General features: G+C 41.5%; 1 protein-coding gene across 2 annotated transcripts; it reads left to right on the top strand.

Annotated features, from left to right (window-relative positions):
* Positions 1-114: 114 nt before the first annotated feature.
* Positions 115-16,372, top strand: mpc1 (mitochondrial pyruvate carrier 1). Of its 2 annotated transcripts, XM_078405940.1 has the most exons (4): positions 115-334; positions 9,860-9,863; positions 12,598-12,694; positions 15,112-15,248. In XM_078405940.1, exons 1-4 carry the CDS (start codon positions 264-266, stop codon positions 15,246-15,248), a joined length of 309 nt encoding a protein of 102 aa, XP_078262066.1. In that variant the 5' UTR covers positions 115-263. The 2 variants fall into 2 exon arrangements, with proteins under 2 accessions (XP_078262066.1, XP_078262065.1); XM_078405939.1 differs by lacking the exons at positions 115-334; positions 9,860-9,863 and adding an exon at positions 15,895-16,372 and having other exon boundaries at positions 12,604-12,694; positions 15,112-15,244.
* The last annotated feature ends 1,924 nt before the right edge of the window (positions 16,373-18,296 follow it).

Below are 18,296 nucleotides of genomic sequence, written 5' to 3'. Positions count from 1 at the left end.
CGCGCGCACGCACACGGACGCGCGCATCTCTCCCTCTTCCCCCGCCCCCACCCGCGCGCATCTCTCCCTCTTCCCCCGCCCCTACCCGCGCCTCTGCTTGACCTTGACAGCCGATTGGTTAGCTCGGGGTCCTCCCCGGAAGAGGAGGCGTGTCCGTTGTCCCATCCCGGCGTGCAGCGCGCCGGTGGGCGGTTGGCGGCGGCGGAGAAGGAGGAGGTCGCTGTCCGTCGTCTCACCCCCTACACACATACATCACCCTCAACATGGCCGGAGTGGTGGCCCGCAAGGCATTTGACTATGTCAAGAGCAAAGACTTCCGCGACTATCTCATGAGGTGAGCTGAGGGAGGTTGGCGCTGGCCTGGCGAGGAGAGTGGAGGCCTGACCGACGCCTGGTGGGGATACCCGGGTTAATACTGGGAGGAAGCGGTGCCCCGTGGTCGGGGTTGCTGCTGGTGCTCCGTGGACGGGCGAGGAACGAGTGGCTTCTGGTTTTGGTTGATTCCTGCGCAAACACCTTGATAAGTGTTTTTTTCTCGCGCAGGTCAGGGGGAGAGAGAGGGAAGGTGTAGAGGGGGGTAGATGCTTCCCTGTGGGCAGTGGGAGAGTTGCACCCTATGGGGTAGAGGGTGGAGGGGTACTGTCCCGTGGGCAGGGCAGGGGGTGGGGGTTGTCCCATGGATGCTCTGTGGGGGGGGGGGGCTGCCCTGTTAGTAGGGAGAGAATGGTCCCTTCACCCCTCTCCCACTGGGCAAAGGAAGAGATGCCCATCCACCCCTGTGCCGTGGCACGCAGAACACTGACTGTTGAGATGTAGCTGATATGTCATTGCAAGTTTTGTGTACAATCAAGGTCATTCAGTCTTTCAGTCTCTCCACTTCCTGTAGGAGAATGAATTAACCTTTTAGTCCCCTGCTTTGAGTCATACAACACAGAAACAGGCAATTTTGCCCAACTCGACCATGATGCCTGAGATGTCCCATCTAAACTAATTCCATTTGCATGTTTGGCCCGCATCCCTTTAAACCTTTCATACATAAATACATAGACAATAGGTGCAGGGGTAGGCCATTCGACTCTGAGCCAACACCACCATTCAATGTGATCATGGCTGATCATCCACAATCAGTTCCCCGTTCCTGCCTTCTCCCCATATCCCTTGATTCTGCTAGCCCTAAGAGCTCCATCTAACTCTCTTTTGAATGCATCCAGTGAATTGGCCTCCACTGCCCTCTGAGGCACAGAATTCCACCAATTCACAACTCTGTGAAAAAGTTTTTCCTCATCTCGGTTCTAAATGGCCTACCCCTTATTCTTAAACTGTGGCCCCTGGTTCTGGACTCCCCCAACATCGGGAACATTTTTCCTGCATCTAGCGTGGCCAATCCCTTAATAATTTTATATGTTTCTATAAAATCCCCTCTCATCCTTTTAAATTCCATTGTATACAAGTCCAGTAGCTCCATTCTTTCACCATATGACCATCCTGCCGTCCTGGGAATTATCCTCGCAAACCTATGCTGCACTCCCTCAATAGTAAGAATGTCCTTCCTCAAATAAGGAGACCAAAACTGCACACAATACTCCAGGTGTGGTCTCACCAGGGATCTGTACAACTGCAGAAGGACCTCTTTGCTCCTATACTCAACTCCTCTCATTATGAAGATTTCTACTGTCCATATACTTACTATGTGAGGTTATCCATATTGGTGGCAAGAACAGGAAGGCAGATTATTATCTGAATGGTGTCAGATTAGGAAAAGGGTAGGTGCAACGAGACCTGTGTGTGCTTGTGCATGAGTCACGTATGCAGGTACAGCAGGCAGTGAAGAAATCTAATAGCATGTTGGCCTTCATTGCGAGATGATTTGAGTTTAGGAGCAAGGAGATCCTACTGCAGTTGAACATTTACATTTAGATTTTTGGATTTAGAGATACAGCGCAGAAACAGGCCCTTCGGCCCACCGGGTCCGCATCGCCCAGCGATCCCCGCACACTAACACTATCCTACACCCATCAGGGACAATTTTCACATTTGCCCAGCCAATTAACCTACATACCTGTACGTCTTTGGAGTGTGGGAGGAAACCGAAGATCTCGGTGAACCACAGGACCCTGGTGAGAACGCACCTGGATATTGTGTGCAATTTTGGTCTCCTAATTTGAGGAAGGACATTATTGCTATTGAGAGAGTGCAGTGTAGGTTCCTAAGCTTTGGGAAATGGAAGTAGAAGTAGTATAACTGGGGTAACATTAGAATTAATGATGGCAACCAATTACGGCTCAAGTGGAATGAGCTGGAAGGTTTGGAGGGTTTTGAAAATCAATGAAAAGTGACTGAGAAATTGACAAAGAAATATGTTAACGAGCAAGATATAAAACAATATTGTAAAGGTTTATGAAAAGTGTTGGAGGAACTCAGCGGGTCAGGCAGCATCTGTGGAGGGAATGGACAGATTACGTTTCTGGTCGGGACCCTTCTTAACAGCGAATTAAAAATGTATAGATGATGTTTCGGGTCAGGACCCTTCTTCAGACTTGTCCCATCCCGAACATCACCTATCCATGTACTCTCGAGATGCTCTAAACGGGCCAGTTACTTTTTACGGTTTTACTCTTGGAACGGGTGATTTGATGGTAACCATTGGTACAGGCGTACCCAAGGCTAGCAGGCCAGAAGATGACATTCCATTCAAAGCTGGCATTGAATGCATTGTTGCTAGTGAATGCCCGTCTTCGGTCTGTAGCCCATTTTAGCATGCCGGCCTTGCCACAATTGGGTATCTTGCGACTCCAGCTCAGTCCACAATTCTCCCTTGACAGCTTTGCCAAGGTCACACGTAGATTTCTTATGCCGCTCTGGATTGTTTGACTTGAATGCTGCAGACTTGGACTTCACCCGGGAATGGACCTTGTGGTTCATCCATGTGGAACACATATTGTCGTCTTTGGCGCGCATTCCTCTGCAAACTTACCGATGAAGCCTGAGATGGCAGTGGTAGTCTCAGTTAAGTTGGCTGCTTGGTCCTTGAATATGGACAAGTCCATTGGCACAAAGCGAAGGACCTCATCTGTTTCCTCAAACCAACACTGTGACTTTCTATACCATATCCTTCTGCGTCCGTGTTTACTAGTAATTTGCTGTTAAGTGGTTATGGATGACCAGAGACTGAAAGGTGCTATAAAAATGATGCCTCTATTCTTTTACTGAAGTCAATGAACTGTAGTCATTCTTATTGTATTGAGCTGTGCATACTTAACCCTGAGGACAGTCAGAACCTGGGATCAGTGAACTTTTCACAACCAAGTGTTGAGCCTTCTGACAAGAATTGGTGGTAGAAGATTAGCCATGAGGCTTTGGGCTCTCATGAAGCTTCCAATATGCAACGATCTATGATAAGAAAATAGTATGTCATATAATTTAAGTGTCCTATTATGGTTTCAAGTATTTTGCATGCAATCTGCAGAAACATGACCAGAGGTGATCTATTAACTTTAATGAGATTGATATTTTACATTGGCATAAAAGACTATAGTAGCAGTCAGATGCCACTATTAAATCCAGGTAGGACTTTGGGAGAAACAAGTTTAATCAATGAGAATTTTGATTGTGAACGTTGCCACCACAAACAATTGTGGTGAGTTGCTGGTAGATTTAAAGGAGAACTGTGTATGATGGAGGGATAAAAACATGAAATAGGAAGAAAAGATTGAAGGAAATAAAGTTGGGCGAGAGATCCTTGTGTGGAATGTAAAGATTTATTCGGCTACATTCCTAATTTGTTGCAACCTCCAAATATTTTATTGATTTGAGAGTGAAGGTTAAGTGGACATTTTCTTGGGGACATAACATATTTACAACGAGGATTAGAAAATATAATTTAGTTCAAGCCGGGTGGAATTCTATTGCATTGTGCATTAACTCTCCAAATGTGCTGTGTTTGGACAGCTAGAAATGTAAATGCTCAGAGACCAGGAAACAAGATTTGAAAATGCTAGTGAATATCTTGTTTCTTAATTCATTATTTGAGGTGTGGATTTCGCTTGCAAGGCCAGCATTTGGCCTGCTGAGCCAGTTTGCAGGGTAATTAACAATCAACTCACATTGCTCCGTGTCTGAAGTCGCATTGTATGTGGATTTCATTCAATGAGCCAGATATTGTTACACCAACCTTGTCGTTTTATTGTCATTGTTACTGAGGCTAGTATTTGTTGATGGTTCTAGGTTATCAAATTAAATTCTATAGCTTCAATAGTCAATAGTCAATCGTATGATAGGATTTAAATTTCTCTCAACTTTTATCCAATGTAATTTAACCACTGTGTCGTCAATGTGTCCTGTAAATGTGTATTACTGCCTATTAGAAGAGTGAGGTTCAAACATGGACATTTCTAACAGTTGGGACAAGATAGCAATGCATTTGACTCTATGTTTCCCATCATCTTAAATCAGTATGATGTTTCCAGATGCCTTACTCTGAAAATTGCTTTTCACTTGTGTTAGACTGAATTAGTTTAGTTTTGAGATACGGCATGGAAACAGGCCCTTTGGTCCACCAAGCCCACACCGACCATCAATAACCTGATCACACTAGTTCTGTGTTATCCCACTTTCACATCCACTCTCGATGCATTAGGAGCAATTTACAGTGGCCAATTAACATACAAAGCCAATAGACAATAGGTGCAGGAGTAGCCCTTCGTGCATTCGGCCCTTCGCGCTAGCACCGCCATTCAATGTGATCATGGCTGCTCGTCTTTGGGACGAGGGAAGAAACCGGAGCACCTGGAGGGAACTCGTGCATTACAGCGAGAGTGTGCAAACTCCACATGGACAGCAGCTGACGTTGAGGTCAAACTTAGGTTTCTGGTGTTGAGAGGCAGCAGCTCTACCAGTTATTCCATTGTGATGCAATTGTAATCTTAATGTAGCGCTAAACAATTGTCATTCTTGAAATCGTTATTTTGGATAAGGCATCTGTTTTGTATAATTGTTATTTAATGGGTTGCGTAGATTTGTCATTTGCAAGTTTAGTTTGCAAATCCATGATCCAATTAAAATTCTAATTTGTAATATAGTGTATTTATTTAAAAATCAATTCTGTTTTGCTGCTCAATAATAGAATACTTTGTCACTCATCTAATCCCTATTTTAACTCTATGCACGATCCTGTGGTTGACTCAAAAATAGCCCTTTGTTACTTTTAGTTGTATGAGATCAGTGATATTTCAACAGATCCCTTGTTATTTTTGAAAGCTTGATGTTGATTGCTCACCACCTTTATTGCCTGCCAGGCTGCATGTAATTAGGATTCAGTGCTGAGGGTCTCTGCCTGGGAGAGCCTGCCAATGTTGCATCACATATCCCACCAATGGATTTGGAGGGCTTTGACTGGGGCAATTGTTGTGGTATCTCTACATTGCTTTGAATTGTCTCCTGTAGGCAAACAATGTCTTGGAAGTACATTGGAGACAAGGGGGCACTGAGCTTTGTGCCTTGTTTGAATTCTTGACCTTAATATTGTTTTACTCGGATGACAAAAAGGCTGAACTCCCAGCAGTCCATCCAACAAGAGAAAGCTGTAGGAGATACATTTATAACTCATCTGTGAATGCGAAAGGTGTAAGTTGACATTTCATGGCAAAACCCTGTATCAGGACCTAGCGAGGAATGATTACCAGTATGTCAGAGGTGGGAAGAGGCTGGTGAGTGAGAGGTGGAGCCAGATGGGAAGGGAGATGATGGGCAGATAGAACCAGCCTGGGAAAGGGGTTTCAGATTGAAAATGCATCCAGGCCGCAAGGGAAAGGAAACTGCTCCACGGGTGTTTGAAGGCCAAGGTGCAAGAGCAGAGCCATGAGCTAAAGATTGATGGTGGGAGGCAAGTCCACAGATTCAGCATTGATTGCTGACAATCGTGTTGTGTCAAATCTCCTGTAAAGGCCATCCAGAGCTTAAATACTGCCTGACCCCCTGAGTTACTCCAGCACTTTGTGTCCATCTTTACAGTTCTTAAATTTGGTAATGTAAAATTTAAATCACTTCATTTCTCATCCCTGGGAAGAGGAAGGCATGTCAAGTGGTCTCATCATCACCATAATCTTTAAAAAGGGAAACATACCCATTTGTGGTGACCACAGGAGGTGTTTACCCATGTCATTCATTGCCACTGACCTCAACTGTCTCCTCTAACCCCAGTTGCTAAGGGGGTGTGTTCCCTAAAGAGTGGTGGAGAGGAGAGCAGAGGGTGCTGCACCAATGCAGGAGAGGTTTGGGCCCAACGGGTCCACTTGGTCTAGTATCTTTTAAATGTGGTAATGGTACTTGGTAGTGCTGGCTCGAAGGGCCGAATGGCCTACTCCTGTACCTGTTTTTCTATGTTTCTTGCCTCAACTTACTCCTGGCAATTTTTTCCATATACCGACCACACTCTGAAAATGTAAGACATTTTGGAAAACTTAATCAAGTGATGCCTCTTACACACAAGAAGTTAATGTTATTGCCCATGTGTTACTTGCCGTGTTGAAACGGTGTTTACCTTGGACTTTCTTACTGCATTCGGTCGTTCTTTCACTGATGTCATTCTATTGTGTAACCTGTTGTCGTGATACTTTGTACATAGTGCTATCTTTCTTAGGTAATCAATTCTTATTTTAGAAAATAATAATCCACAGCAGTGTCTGTGTGAAAATAATTTTGAAATATAAAACTATGAAATCTGAATAAATTGTATTTATAATCTGCAGCTCCAGTCTGGTAGTTACAGATTATGCACATGAACATAGGTATTTGGTTGCTTCATTTCTAATAAAAAATCTCGATCACTCTTAACATAGAATTGATAACTTTTTCATTTCCCACCAATGTGGGTAGGAACAACTGTTTCACAGATTGAATACTTGTGGAATGTAATTGTTTTAATTGTTGTAGAGTTTTATTTGGTGAAGAGATTGTGGGAGTTTTGTATATTTTCAAGAACCTGCAGTCGCAAGGAGATAGTGAAAATAGACAATAGGTGCAGGAGGAGGCCATTCGGCCATTTGGCCCTTCGAGCCAGCACCGCCATTCAATGTGATCATGGCTGATCATTCTCAATCAGTACCCCGTTCCTGCCTTCTCCCCATACCCCCTGCTCCGCTATCCTTAAGAGCTCTATCTAGCTCTCTCTTGAATGCATTCAGAGAATTGGCCTCCACTGCCTTCTGAGGCAGAGAATTCCACAGATTCACAACTCTGACTGAAAACGTTTTTCCACATCTCAGTTCTAAATGGCCTACCCCTTATTCTTAAACTGTGGCCCCTTGTTCTGGACTCCCCCAACATTGGGAACATGTTTCCTGCCTCTAACGTGTCCAACCCCTTAATAATCTTATACGTTTCGATAAGATCTCCTCTCATCCTTCTAAATTCCAGTGTATACAAGCCTAGTCGCTCCAGTCGTTCAACATATGATAGTCCCGCCATTCCGTAAATCTGATCACGTGTCTCCATTATGTGACATACCTGAGCCAGATCTTCTCGAGTCAATTTGTAATGCTTAAACCATCCTAATTGTGTTTACAACAGCTTATTAATATGCAACTAAAAACTTGAACCACCTCCTTTGCTGTTTCTTTGTGAAGATGTGTGTATGGCCTTGCTCATCAATGTTATTTGCTGCATTAATAGTTTACAAAATACTATTGCTGTTTTTTTTAAATTTTGCACTGCTGAAGCAAAACTGAGAATATTAAATAGAAATCAAAAACAAATGTCCTTCAGGTGTATGTCCAGTGAGACCAGTGGTATATGAATGACAATCGTATACTTCACACAGAACATTCCCATCCCTAACCAGTCCGAAAAAGGGTCTCGGCCCGAAGTCACCCATTCCTTCTCTCCAGAGATGCTGCCTGTCCCTCTGAGTTACTCCAGCTTTTTGTGTCTATCTTCCCATTCTACATCTTGACTAAAGATATTTTAATAGAGGAAAATTCTAACTCGGCATTGCAAGTGTTAAGAAAGAAAATGCCCTTCCTCGTGTCCTCTAATATTTTGCTTCTCTTGTTTAATCTACAGTGTAAAACACATCAGGGTATCCTTCACATAGCAAGGATATATATTTAAGTCATTTTAAATTTCAATATTAAGTGTATTTTTCTTTGATCATTTGGTTATTTTGCTTTTATTTACATTTACTAGTAGAGTAATTTCAGTTAAAGTACATCAGATATTATTTAAGTTTTAATTTTAATTTTCATTAATCTTAATTTTAGATTTTAATAAATAAATCCCTTTCTATTGTAAACCTTACATAACAGCAACCATTTTAATTAAACTTGAGTGATACACATACAAGCTGTTCCTCTACAATAATTTGGTTCTTTTTATAAAAAATAATGCTGCAAGGGATTTAAAATAAGTCCACAATGGAAGTGTGCCTTTGTAACTTTTATAAAATTACAACTGGAGCATGTTTAATGGGAATTATGATTATGAAGTTGACGTCTATATCTCAGCAAACAACAGACTGCTGGCTATACAAGTTATACATAAATCATGTGAAGTTATTCACACCTCTAAATTTAGTTCAGAAATTTGACCTTCAGTTGCCTGTGCTTGAAGTATTAAGTCAGTGTAACAGCTGAGACAGATCTCATTTAATTTTAGATGAAAGTCAATTTACATTTTTTCCAGGAATTCAAATAATTATCAAGTGCATTGACTCATTGTGTGTTCCAAACCATGCAGTCTTGTCAACGTTGAAGGTTTTGAGCATGACCGAGTAAAGGACACTGAAGTGGACAACTTGCTTAGATTTGACTTGTATCTCAGTGCAACTCCTGTGGACGCAAGGAACTGCAGTTGCTGGCTTACAAAAAAAGACACAAAGTGCTAGAGTAACTCAGCGGGTCAAGCAGCACCTCTGGAGAATTAGGACACGTGACATTTTAGGTCGGGACCTTTCTTCAGTCTGAAGAAGAGTCCTGACCCAAGACGTCATCTATCCATGTTCTTCACAGATGTTGCCTGACCCGCTGAGTTGCTCTAGCACTTTGTGTCTTTTTTAGTACAGCTACTTTGTCCTCTGCAGCATGTCTTTGACAGTTAAGCGCTCTATGAATTGGTGTTTTCTACTTGGAGAATCCAATAATTTACAATTTAAGTCTATCCTGAAAGAAAATTCCTTAAGGCTCAAACTTTGCACAATATTAAATTAAAAATTTATAATTTTGCATTTATTTAATCATTTTGATTTTTTTTAAACTAATTTTTCTGCTTACTCTTAAATGAAAAACAGTTTTAACATTTTGCAACCTTTGACTATGTGGCTTTCAAAGTAAGTGAAATCAGTCCATGAAACCTCAGGCAATTCAATTCAATTTGCATTTTAATGCGAGTTTTGTCAACTGACTGTTTTGTGATTACAGATGAGCTGTTTTTAATGCTGTTGCCTCATTATCAAACACGTTCTGTCTTGGAAGCCAGTTTCAATTAGTGTATACACCCCTATGGTAAATCAAGTCTCTGAAGCGTCATCAAATCCGTCATCTCTATCTCCATGTTGCTGTTATTGTTCCATCTAGAACATTAAAAAATATAGCATAGGAATAGGCCCTTTGACCCACAATATCTGTGCTGAACATGATGCCAAGTTGTACTAATCTCCTCTGCCTGCACATGATCCATATCCCACCATTCCCTGCATATCCACATGCCTATCCAAAAGCTGCCTGTACTCCTCCATCGTATCTGCCTTCTCCACTGCCAGAATGTTATAGGCACCCACCAACCTCTGTCTTTTTAGTTGGTATTCATCAGCACATCACCCATGTAAATAATATTAGGAAACAATTGAGGGCGGCATGTGGCTCAGCAGTACAGTTGTTCCCTTACAGCGCCAGAGATCCGGGCTCGATCCTGATCTTAGGTGCTGTCCGTGTGGAGTTCATACGTTCTCCCTGTGACCACATGGCTTTTCTCTGGGTGCTCCAGATTCCTCCCACACTCCAAAGACATGGAGGTTTGTGAGTTAATTAGCTTTGGTAAGTTGTAGAAATTGTCCACAGTGTAGGATAGTGCTGGTGTATCGCTGGTTGGCATGGACTCGTTGCCTGAAGGGCCTGTTTCCACACTGTTTCTCTGAAGTAAAGTCTATTTATCAGATTTAACTTGCTGAGGATGCTGAAAACCTGATATAAAAGCTGAAACTACAGAATTACCTCCATTATCTACCTTGATTCTACAAAACTAGTAATATTTTAGATTATATGAACACGACAAAAAATAACTTCTTTCTGTTTTTTCCTTTTTCCCTTCTTCAATGAACATCGCATTGGATAAACTATTAACCAGTACGGTAAGTGAAAGTCATTCTTAATGCATTACTCATTTACTTTTACAATTACAGTTTTCATATTAAGCTTTGTTTTCAGTTTGATGTTATGTGTGAAGATGATAGACACTTAAATGAATCTGGCCATCTGTGTCTGTGTGCATCGTAGATCTCAAGGGAAACCACTTTTATTTTGCAAAGCAGGTGACTGAAACCAGTTTCCTGGCAGTCTTTTCTGTTGAGGCTCACCATCGTCCATATTTTATGACCTAGATGAACTTGCTGATGGCTCAGTAGAAGAAGCGTTATTATCTTTTATGGATTCTTAGACTATTTACAGTTCGTCTCTTGGGCACTGAGCCACACAGGCACTTAGTATTGCGGGTGTGAAAAGCCCTTTGCTGCCATTCACTTAAATCACGGCCGGACTGCACCTCAATTCTATTTATCTGCCCTAACAGGCCGTACGATAGTGCAGCGGTAAAGTTGCTACCTTGCAACGCCAGCGACCCAGGTTCAATCCTGACTACGATGCTTGTCTGCACAGAGTTTGTATGTTCTCCCCGTGACCTGCATGGCTTTGCTCCGGGATCACCAGTTTCCTCCCACACTCCATAGATGTTCATGTTTGTAGATTAATTGGCTTGGGATAAATGTAAATAGTCCCTTGTGTCTGTAGGATAGCGTTAGTGTGCGGGGATCGCTGGTCAGCGCGGACTCAGTGGGCCGAAGGACCTATTTTCTTGCTGTATCTCTAAACTAACCTCTGTCTTTTAATATTGACAAAAAAAATATTGACCTTGCTCTGCTCTCTTCTGGTGGTTATGGATAAGTGTTTCTAATATCCTTTGGCTGGAAAGACATTTACTGTGTTTTTATAACTCTGCCCCCAAACCTTGATGCTAAAGCAGTTATTCCCTGTTAGTCCTGGATTTATCTATTCTCCAGCTGGTATTCCGTCTTCTATTCTACAGCGTTTATGTTGAGTTCTGCTGTTTGCCTAATGTGATCCCCCACCTTTGGCAGTCTTCTTCTTTAAATATATTAAAGTTTGGCATAGATTTCATTTGATTTAAACATTTTTCTGCATGGTTACTTTATTTGATCTCTCTGTAGCAACTGCCTTCCTATATCTGTGGTATACTGCAATGATAAAGCCCAGTACAATCTCCGTGCTACTCCATTTCTGGTGGCTTCTCTCATGGTCAACATCTATGGCTTCAGCTGCCTGCAACTGAAGCTCCATAATTTATTCCCCGACTCTTTAAAGAAGAGCTTTTAAAAAATATTCCCTTCATCAAGCTTGTGATCACCTCTTCAGATGTCTCTTCTGGTTTGGCGTCAGATTTTTGCATCCTCTCCCCCTGCACACTAGAGGCAATTAACCTACAAACCCGCATGTCTTTGGGATGTGGGAGGAAATCTGAGCACCTGGGCAAAGCCCACACGGTCACAGGGAGAATGTGCAAATTCTGTACAGACAGCACCAGAGGTCAGGATAGTTCGTGGGTCTCTGGTGCTGTGAGATGATAGCTCTCTGCCAGCTGTGCCACTGTGCTGCCCAAGTTTCAATACTTTTGTTCCACCATTTTATTAACAATTTATTTAAGAAGAAATAACTTTCCTATATTGGCTGTTTTATTTTAAAGGGTACACCACATTCAGTGGTGTAATGTGTTACTTTTTGTAGGCTGCAAGAATATTGTTGTGTAAGGAATTAGTTCATCAAGTGCAAGCTCAACGTTGTAAGTGGTTTTCAAACTCCCATCTGCCTCATCTACCGTTGAAATGTCTTTAATCAGACTTCGAGGGATTTCATTGTTATATCTTGCACTAAATGTTGCATCCTTTAGCTGTGGACTACTTGATTAAGAATAAGGCATTTAGGACTGAGATGAAGAAAAACTCTTTCACCCAGAGAGTTGGAAATTTGTGGAATTCACTGCCGCAGAAGGCAGTCGAGGCCAATTCACTGGGTGATTTCAAGAGTGAGTTAGATATAGCTCTTGGGGCTAACGGAATCAAGGGAAATGGGGAGAAAGCAGGTACTGACTTAGGATGATCACCCATGATCATATTAAATGGCGGTGCTGGCTCGAATGGCCTACTCCTGCCCCATTTTCTATGATTGTATTCGTGTATAGTCTTTTCTGAATAGCATGGAAACAAAGGCTCTTTACTGTACCTCGGTACACGTGACAAAAATAAACTCAACTAAAGTTGTGATTTAAATGATTTGAGAAAGTAGCGTGGTTTTGATTTTTGGTTCTCTTGTTCTGCAGCACTTTTGGGGTCCTGTGGCCAACTGGGGACTGCCCATTGCTGCCTTCAGTGATATGAGAAAAAGTCCTGAGATCATCAGTGGCAGAATGACATTTGGTAAGTCAAAGCAAGTGTAAGTGTATGCGTGATTTGAAGGCTCTGGGCCTGTACTCGTTGGAGTTTAGAATGATGCGGGGTAGCCTCTTTGAAACTCACCGAATAGCAAAAGGACTCGATAGAGTGGATGTGAAGAGGATGTTTTCACTAGTGGGAGAGTCTATGACCAGAGAGTACAGCCTCCAAATAAAAGGAAGTACCTTCAGAAATGAGATGAGGGATTTCTTTATTCAGAGGGTGATGAATCTGTGGAGACCAAGTCAGTGGGTATTTTTAAAGCGGAGATTGACATTCTTGATTAGTAAGGATGTCAGGGTTTATGGGGGAGAAGGCAGGAGAATGGTTTTAAGAGGGGCAGACAGATAAGCCATGATTGAATGGCGGAGTAGTCTCCGTGGGCTGTATGGCCTAATTCAACTCCTGTGACTTGCAGCCTTACATCAGAGTGCCTCTGATAAAGTCTGCAGTTGCCAACTTTTTAGGTGAGAAGGTAAATTAATGTGTCCAGGTTGGAGGGTTGCATGGGCCATGAAGGGGAAATTTAAACTACTTGAATCGCACCTGATTTAAAATAACCCATGTGGTTTGGGAGTCCGTCCATTGTTTACACGTACATGTAACCTTGGGAAAGAAAGTTGTACCTGTAAAAAAACACTTCTGTACTTCATGTTTGTACTTGGTTTAAAATCTCTGCTTAAATAAGCCCACCTCAAACACGCAACCAGAAAGCAATGCTGAGCTACTGTTTACCTCGTTGATGACCCTCGGACTATCCTTCATCGGACTTTGCTGGCTTTATCTTGCACTAAATGTTATTCCCTTATCATGTATCTGTACACTGTAGCGGCTCGATTGTAATCTTGTGTCGTCTTTCTGCTGACTAGATGGCACCAATAAAAAGCTTTTCACTGTGCCTCGGGCCATGTGACAATGAATTAAACTGGACATTGAAAGTGAGGAAACTGCTTGGGTTGAATCTTTCGTGAGGCAGTATCCCTGTTTTGTGCCATTCTACTGTTTACTTAGGCCAAGCACATAATATGCCATGTAAACAATGTTCTCTTTTATAGTCAAATGATACTCTACATGCAGGGTCTTAAATCTATGCATATTAATGTTTGGCAGAAATTAAAGTGTTTTAAAATTAAATGCACACTCGAGATTAATTGATCTTTTATTGCTCCACTTAAATGCCCCACCACTCACACAATTTGTGCTCTGCCCTATGTTATAGTAGCGATTGGGTGACTTAGTAACTTACATGGACTTTAATCATTTGGATATTTTCAATACAAGTGAGATGCTAGTTTTCTTTTCTTATGCCATGGTTCATAAGTGATCGGAGCAGAATTAGCGATTTGGCCTTTCAAGTCTACTCCTTTCAAGTCTACTATTCAATCATGGCTGATTTATCTCTCCCTCTTAACCCCATTCTCCTGCCTTCTCCCCATAACCCCTGACACCCGTACTAATCAAGAATCTACCAATCTCTGCCTTAAAAATATCCATTGACTTGACCTCCACAGCCTTCTGTGGCAATGAATTCCACAGATTCACCACCCTCTGACTAAAGAAATTCCTCCTCATCTCCTTCCTTAAGGCATGTCCTTTTGGGTAGGCCTCTGGTCCTAGACTCTCCCACTAGTGCAAAGATCCTATCCACAACCACTCTATCCAGGCCTTCCTGGAATGTGGTTCTCCACATTTAATTGCGATGTTTGTTTGTTTTTTTACCTTTTGGTGTCTTGATATATGTTACAGATTTACAAACTGTTCTACATAAACAAATTGATGTAATGTAGAACTTTTCCTAATTATCCTTTATCTAAGATTCAAGCCACCTGTTATGAATGTGGGCCCAGGGAAATTTTTGACAAAGTCAAACCCTTCTCTATTTTGTACATGGTCTATTTCTTATAATGAATAATGCCATTACAAATAAGTTAATAAATCTGTTCGGTTTTAGCCTTTATAATTCCGGGTATTAGCTGAGATTTTATTCAAAACTCTTTGTTTCCTCGCATTATTTATCTTTTGGATAACTGAAAGTTTCTGAAAGAGATAGAAGTTTAATAGATCCATTACATAAAAGATTATTATCTTTTTGGGGAAGGGCTGGGAGCTGTTTATTTTTGAAAGTTTTTATAAATATCTTTTCCAATCATTTTTGAGTATTGAAATTGATTATTAGATTGACTTATTCAAACTTATCATTTATTTTTCCTACTTATAGATTGCATCTGATTTTTAATATATGTTGGTCTCTAACTTGCAATTGCTTCGGCATACTGTAGCAAACATTACTGTAGTTTGAGCCCAACACTGGTCTAATTGGCATCTCTGTGAAGTTAGCATTTGTCCCATATTCTGAAGGGCTAGTGCGTTGCGAAATAACCTACTTCTGTTCTCTTTTACAGCCTTGTGTTGTTATTCCTTGCTTTTCATGCGATTTGCGTACAAGGTCCAGCCTAGAAATTGGCTTTTGTTTGCCTGTCACTTCACGAATGAAGCAGCACAGATCGCACAAGGGAGCCGCTTGGTCAACTACAAGTAAGTGTTCTTGCCATTCTGAAATGCCGTCAGGTGGGGCAGTGTAGCAGCTTGTCTGTTTTAGTTTCAGATTTGTTTTGAGTAATTAAATGGAGTAAGTAATATTTTATGGAATAGTTAATGCTTTCAGATTCTGTACATGCATCTAATAAAATGGGCCGTAAATATTTACAGTGCCTCAGAAGTATTGAATTGTGAATTTGAAGGAGCATTCATGTTTTGAGACTGCTAACACTTTGATGCAAGAAGAGTATAAATGACTAACTGTTAGTCGGCACGGTGGCGCAGCAGTTGAGTTGCTACCTTGCAGCGCCAGGGACCCAGGTTCGATTCTGCCTAAGGGTGCTGTCTGTACAGAGTTTGGACGTTCTCCCCGTGACCCGCGTGGGTTTTCTCCGGGATCTCTGGTTTCCACCCAAACTCCAAAGACGTATGGGTTTGTAGGTTAATTGGCTTGGTATAAATGTAAATTGTCCCCAGTGTGTGTAGGATAGCGTAATGTGTGGGGATCGATGGTCGTATGGATTCGGTGGGCCAAAGGACCTGTTTCCATGCTGTATAACTAAATTGTGGTTCCCCTACTTGAAGCTGCTCTGAATTTCATGTTTAATGTGTCTATATTGTCATGTTAAATGTGTCTATATGTTCAGCTTGCAGAATAAGAAATCTGGATGAAGTCACAACTAGACTCTTGAAGCACTTTAACTCGATCGCATCAACATGCTTCCAACATACCATGATGTTTCTATTTTATTTTTCACGCACAAGTTTCTCTTTAAGTCCAGCCCTCGATATTTGAAGGTTTTTCAAAGATATTTAATTCTAATTATATTCTGTAATTGATATTCAGATTGTTTTAGCACATTTTCTAAAATTGCCTTAAATTAAATTTGTAAGTAACATCATTATACATGGATTTTCAAACATAGTCATGTACAGTTTTAACTATGTTTATTTAAGTGGTATGTTGAGAAAAATTTCAGTGTTGCAGGAAATGGTGATTTGATCATGGCTTCTGTAATCAATATTTTTTGGAAAGGATTTTTTGCAGTTTAAAACTTTTTAATAAAGTGTGACAAGAGGAATTGCTGTGTCGATGATTAAAAGTGTGAACTAATTACCAGTTAACTGCCTGCTGTATTTTGTAGTGTTCCATTGGGATCAAGGACCTATTTCCACGGTGCATGACCATTAATATACTTCTAAATTGAATGCTTACTGCTAAGTTAAGGTCGTGTGATAGGAGCAGAATTAGGCCATTCAGCCAATCAAGTTTACTCCGCCATTCAATCATGGCTGATCTATCTCTCCCTCCTAACCCCATTTTCCTCCCCATAACCCCTGAAACCCGTACTAATCAATAATCTATCCATCTCTGCCTTAAAAATATCCATTGACTTGGCCTCCACAGCCTTCTGTGGCAAAGAATTCCACAGATTCACCACCCTCTGACTAAAGAAATTCTTCCATCTCCTTCCTAAAGGAGTGCCTTTAATTCTGAGGCTATTACCTCTAGTCTTAGACTCTCGCACTAGTGGAAACATCCTCTCCATATCCACTCTATCCAAGACTTTCACTATTCGGTACATTTCAATGAGGTCCCCCCTCATTCTTCTAAACACCAGCGAATACAGGTCCAGTACCGTCAAAGGATTCACAACCAACACGCTGAAAAATACATTCTCCATACACGCTAAAGCCCTCCCATCCCCTCTCCATTCATTTTCTCTTCCCCAGTCTTCCATCGGGCAAACAATACAAAAGCTTGAAAGCACGTACCATCAGATTCAGGAACATGTAGGAAGGAACTGTAGATGCTGGTTTACACCGAAGATAGACACAAAATGCTGGAGTAACTCAGCAGGATAGGCAGCATATCTGGAAATAAGGAATGGGAGATCCTTCGATCCAAAACGTCACCCATTCCTTCTCTCCAGAGACGCTGCCTGTCCTGCTGAGTTACTCCATCATTTTATGACAAGATTTGAGAACGGCTTCATTCCTGCTGTTATCAGACTCGTAAATTAACCTCTTATGCCAAGGTTAAATTCCTGATCTCCCAATCTACCCCATTGAGGCCGTTGCGCTTTCTTTATCTGCACTTTCTCTTCAGCGTGACACTATATTCTGTGTTCTGTTTGTTTTTCTTTCTTGTCACTGTAATTATGGCATGGTTTGCCAGGATACCATGCAACAAAAAAAAATCACTACCCTGGTATAAATGACAATAATAGACAATAGGTGCAGGAGGAGGTCATTCGGCCCTTCGAGCCAGCACCGCCATTCAATGTGATCATGGCTGATCATTCTCAATCAGTACCCCGTTCCTGCCTTCTCCCCATACCCCCTGACTCCACTATCCTTAAGAGCTCTATCCAGCTCTCTCTTGAATGCATTCAGAGAATTGGCCTCCACTGCCTTCTGAGGCAGAGAATTCCACAGATTCACAACTCTCTGACTGAAAAAGTTTTTCCTCATCTCAGTTCTAAATGGCCTACCCCTTATTCTTAAACTGTGGCCCCTTGTTCTGGACTCCCCCAACATTGGGAACATGTTTCCTGCCTCTAACGTGTCCAACCCCTTAATAATCTTATACGTTTTGATAAGATCTCCTCTCATCCTTCTACATTCCAGTGTGTACAAGCCTAGTCGCTCCAGTCTTTCAACATATGATAGTCCCGCCATTCCGGGAATTAACCATAATAAACCAATAAATAAGCTAATAAATAAATCTCTATAATGCATATGTCCCTCTCTCCCATTTGATTTTTCAAATTGATTGGTTGAAGGATAGAGCATGGCAAAAAGGTCCTTTGGTTCACACATCCATCATATTTTATATATTTTAAGTTTCTGAATACAATAATCTAAACTGCATCATCAGAGGTTTTGCTGGGCATTAAGTATAATGTTCAAAAGTTCCCAAAGTAATACGAGGGCATTATTTTATTTCATTCCGGCTCTTTAAGAATCCATTTCTGAAAATAGAAAAATAAATTGCATGTTTAAAGATTTAGGAGATCTGAAAGCTTTGCATTGAAACCCACCATTC

This window comes from Rhinoraja longicauda, chromosome 9 (genome assembly GCF_053455715.1).
Source record: "Rhinoraja longicauda isolate Sanriku21f chromosome 9, sRhiLon1.1, whole genome shotgun sequence".
NCBI classification, from domain to species: domain Eukaryota; kingdom Metazoa; phylum Chordata; class Chondrichthyes; order Rajiformes; family Arhynchobatidae; genus Rhinoraja; species Rhinoraja longicauda.
Note: the sequence above shows the minus strand (reverse complement) of the source record. Positions and strands in the feature narration are given on the sequence as shown.

Excerpts from the sequence above, each read along its gene's own strand:
- mpc1 (XM_078405940.1), top strand. The coding sequence starts at position 264 with ATGGCCGGAGTGGTGGCCCGCAAGGCATTTGACTATGTCAAGAGCAAA. Across the intron at positions 12,695-15,111 it reads CAGTGGCAGAATGACATTTG|CCTTGTGTTGTTATTCCTTG; the intron begins GTAAGTCAAAGC and ends TCTCTTTTACAG.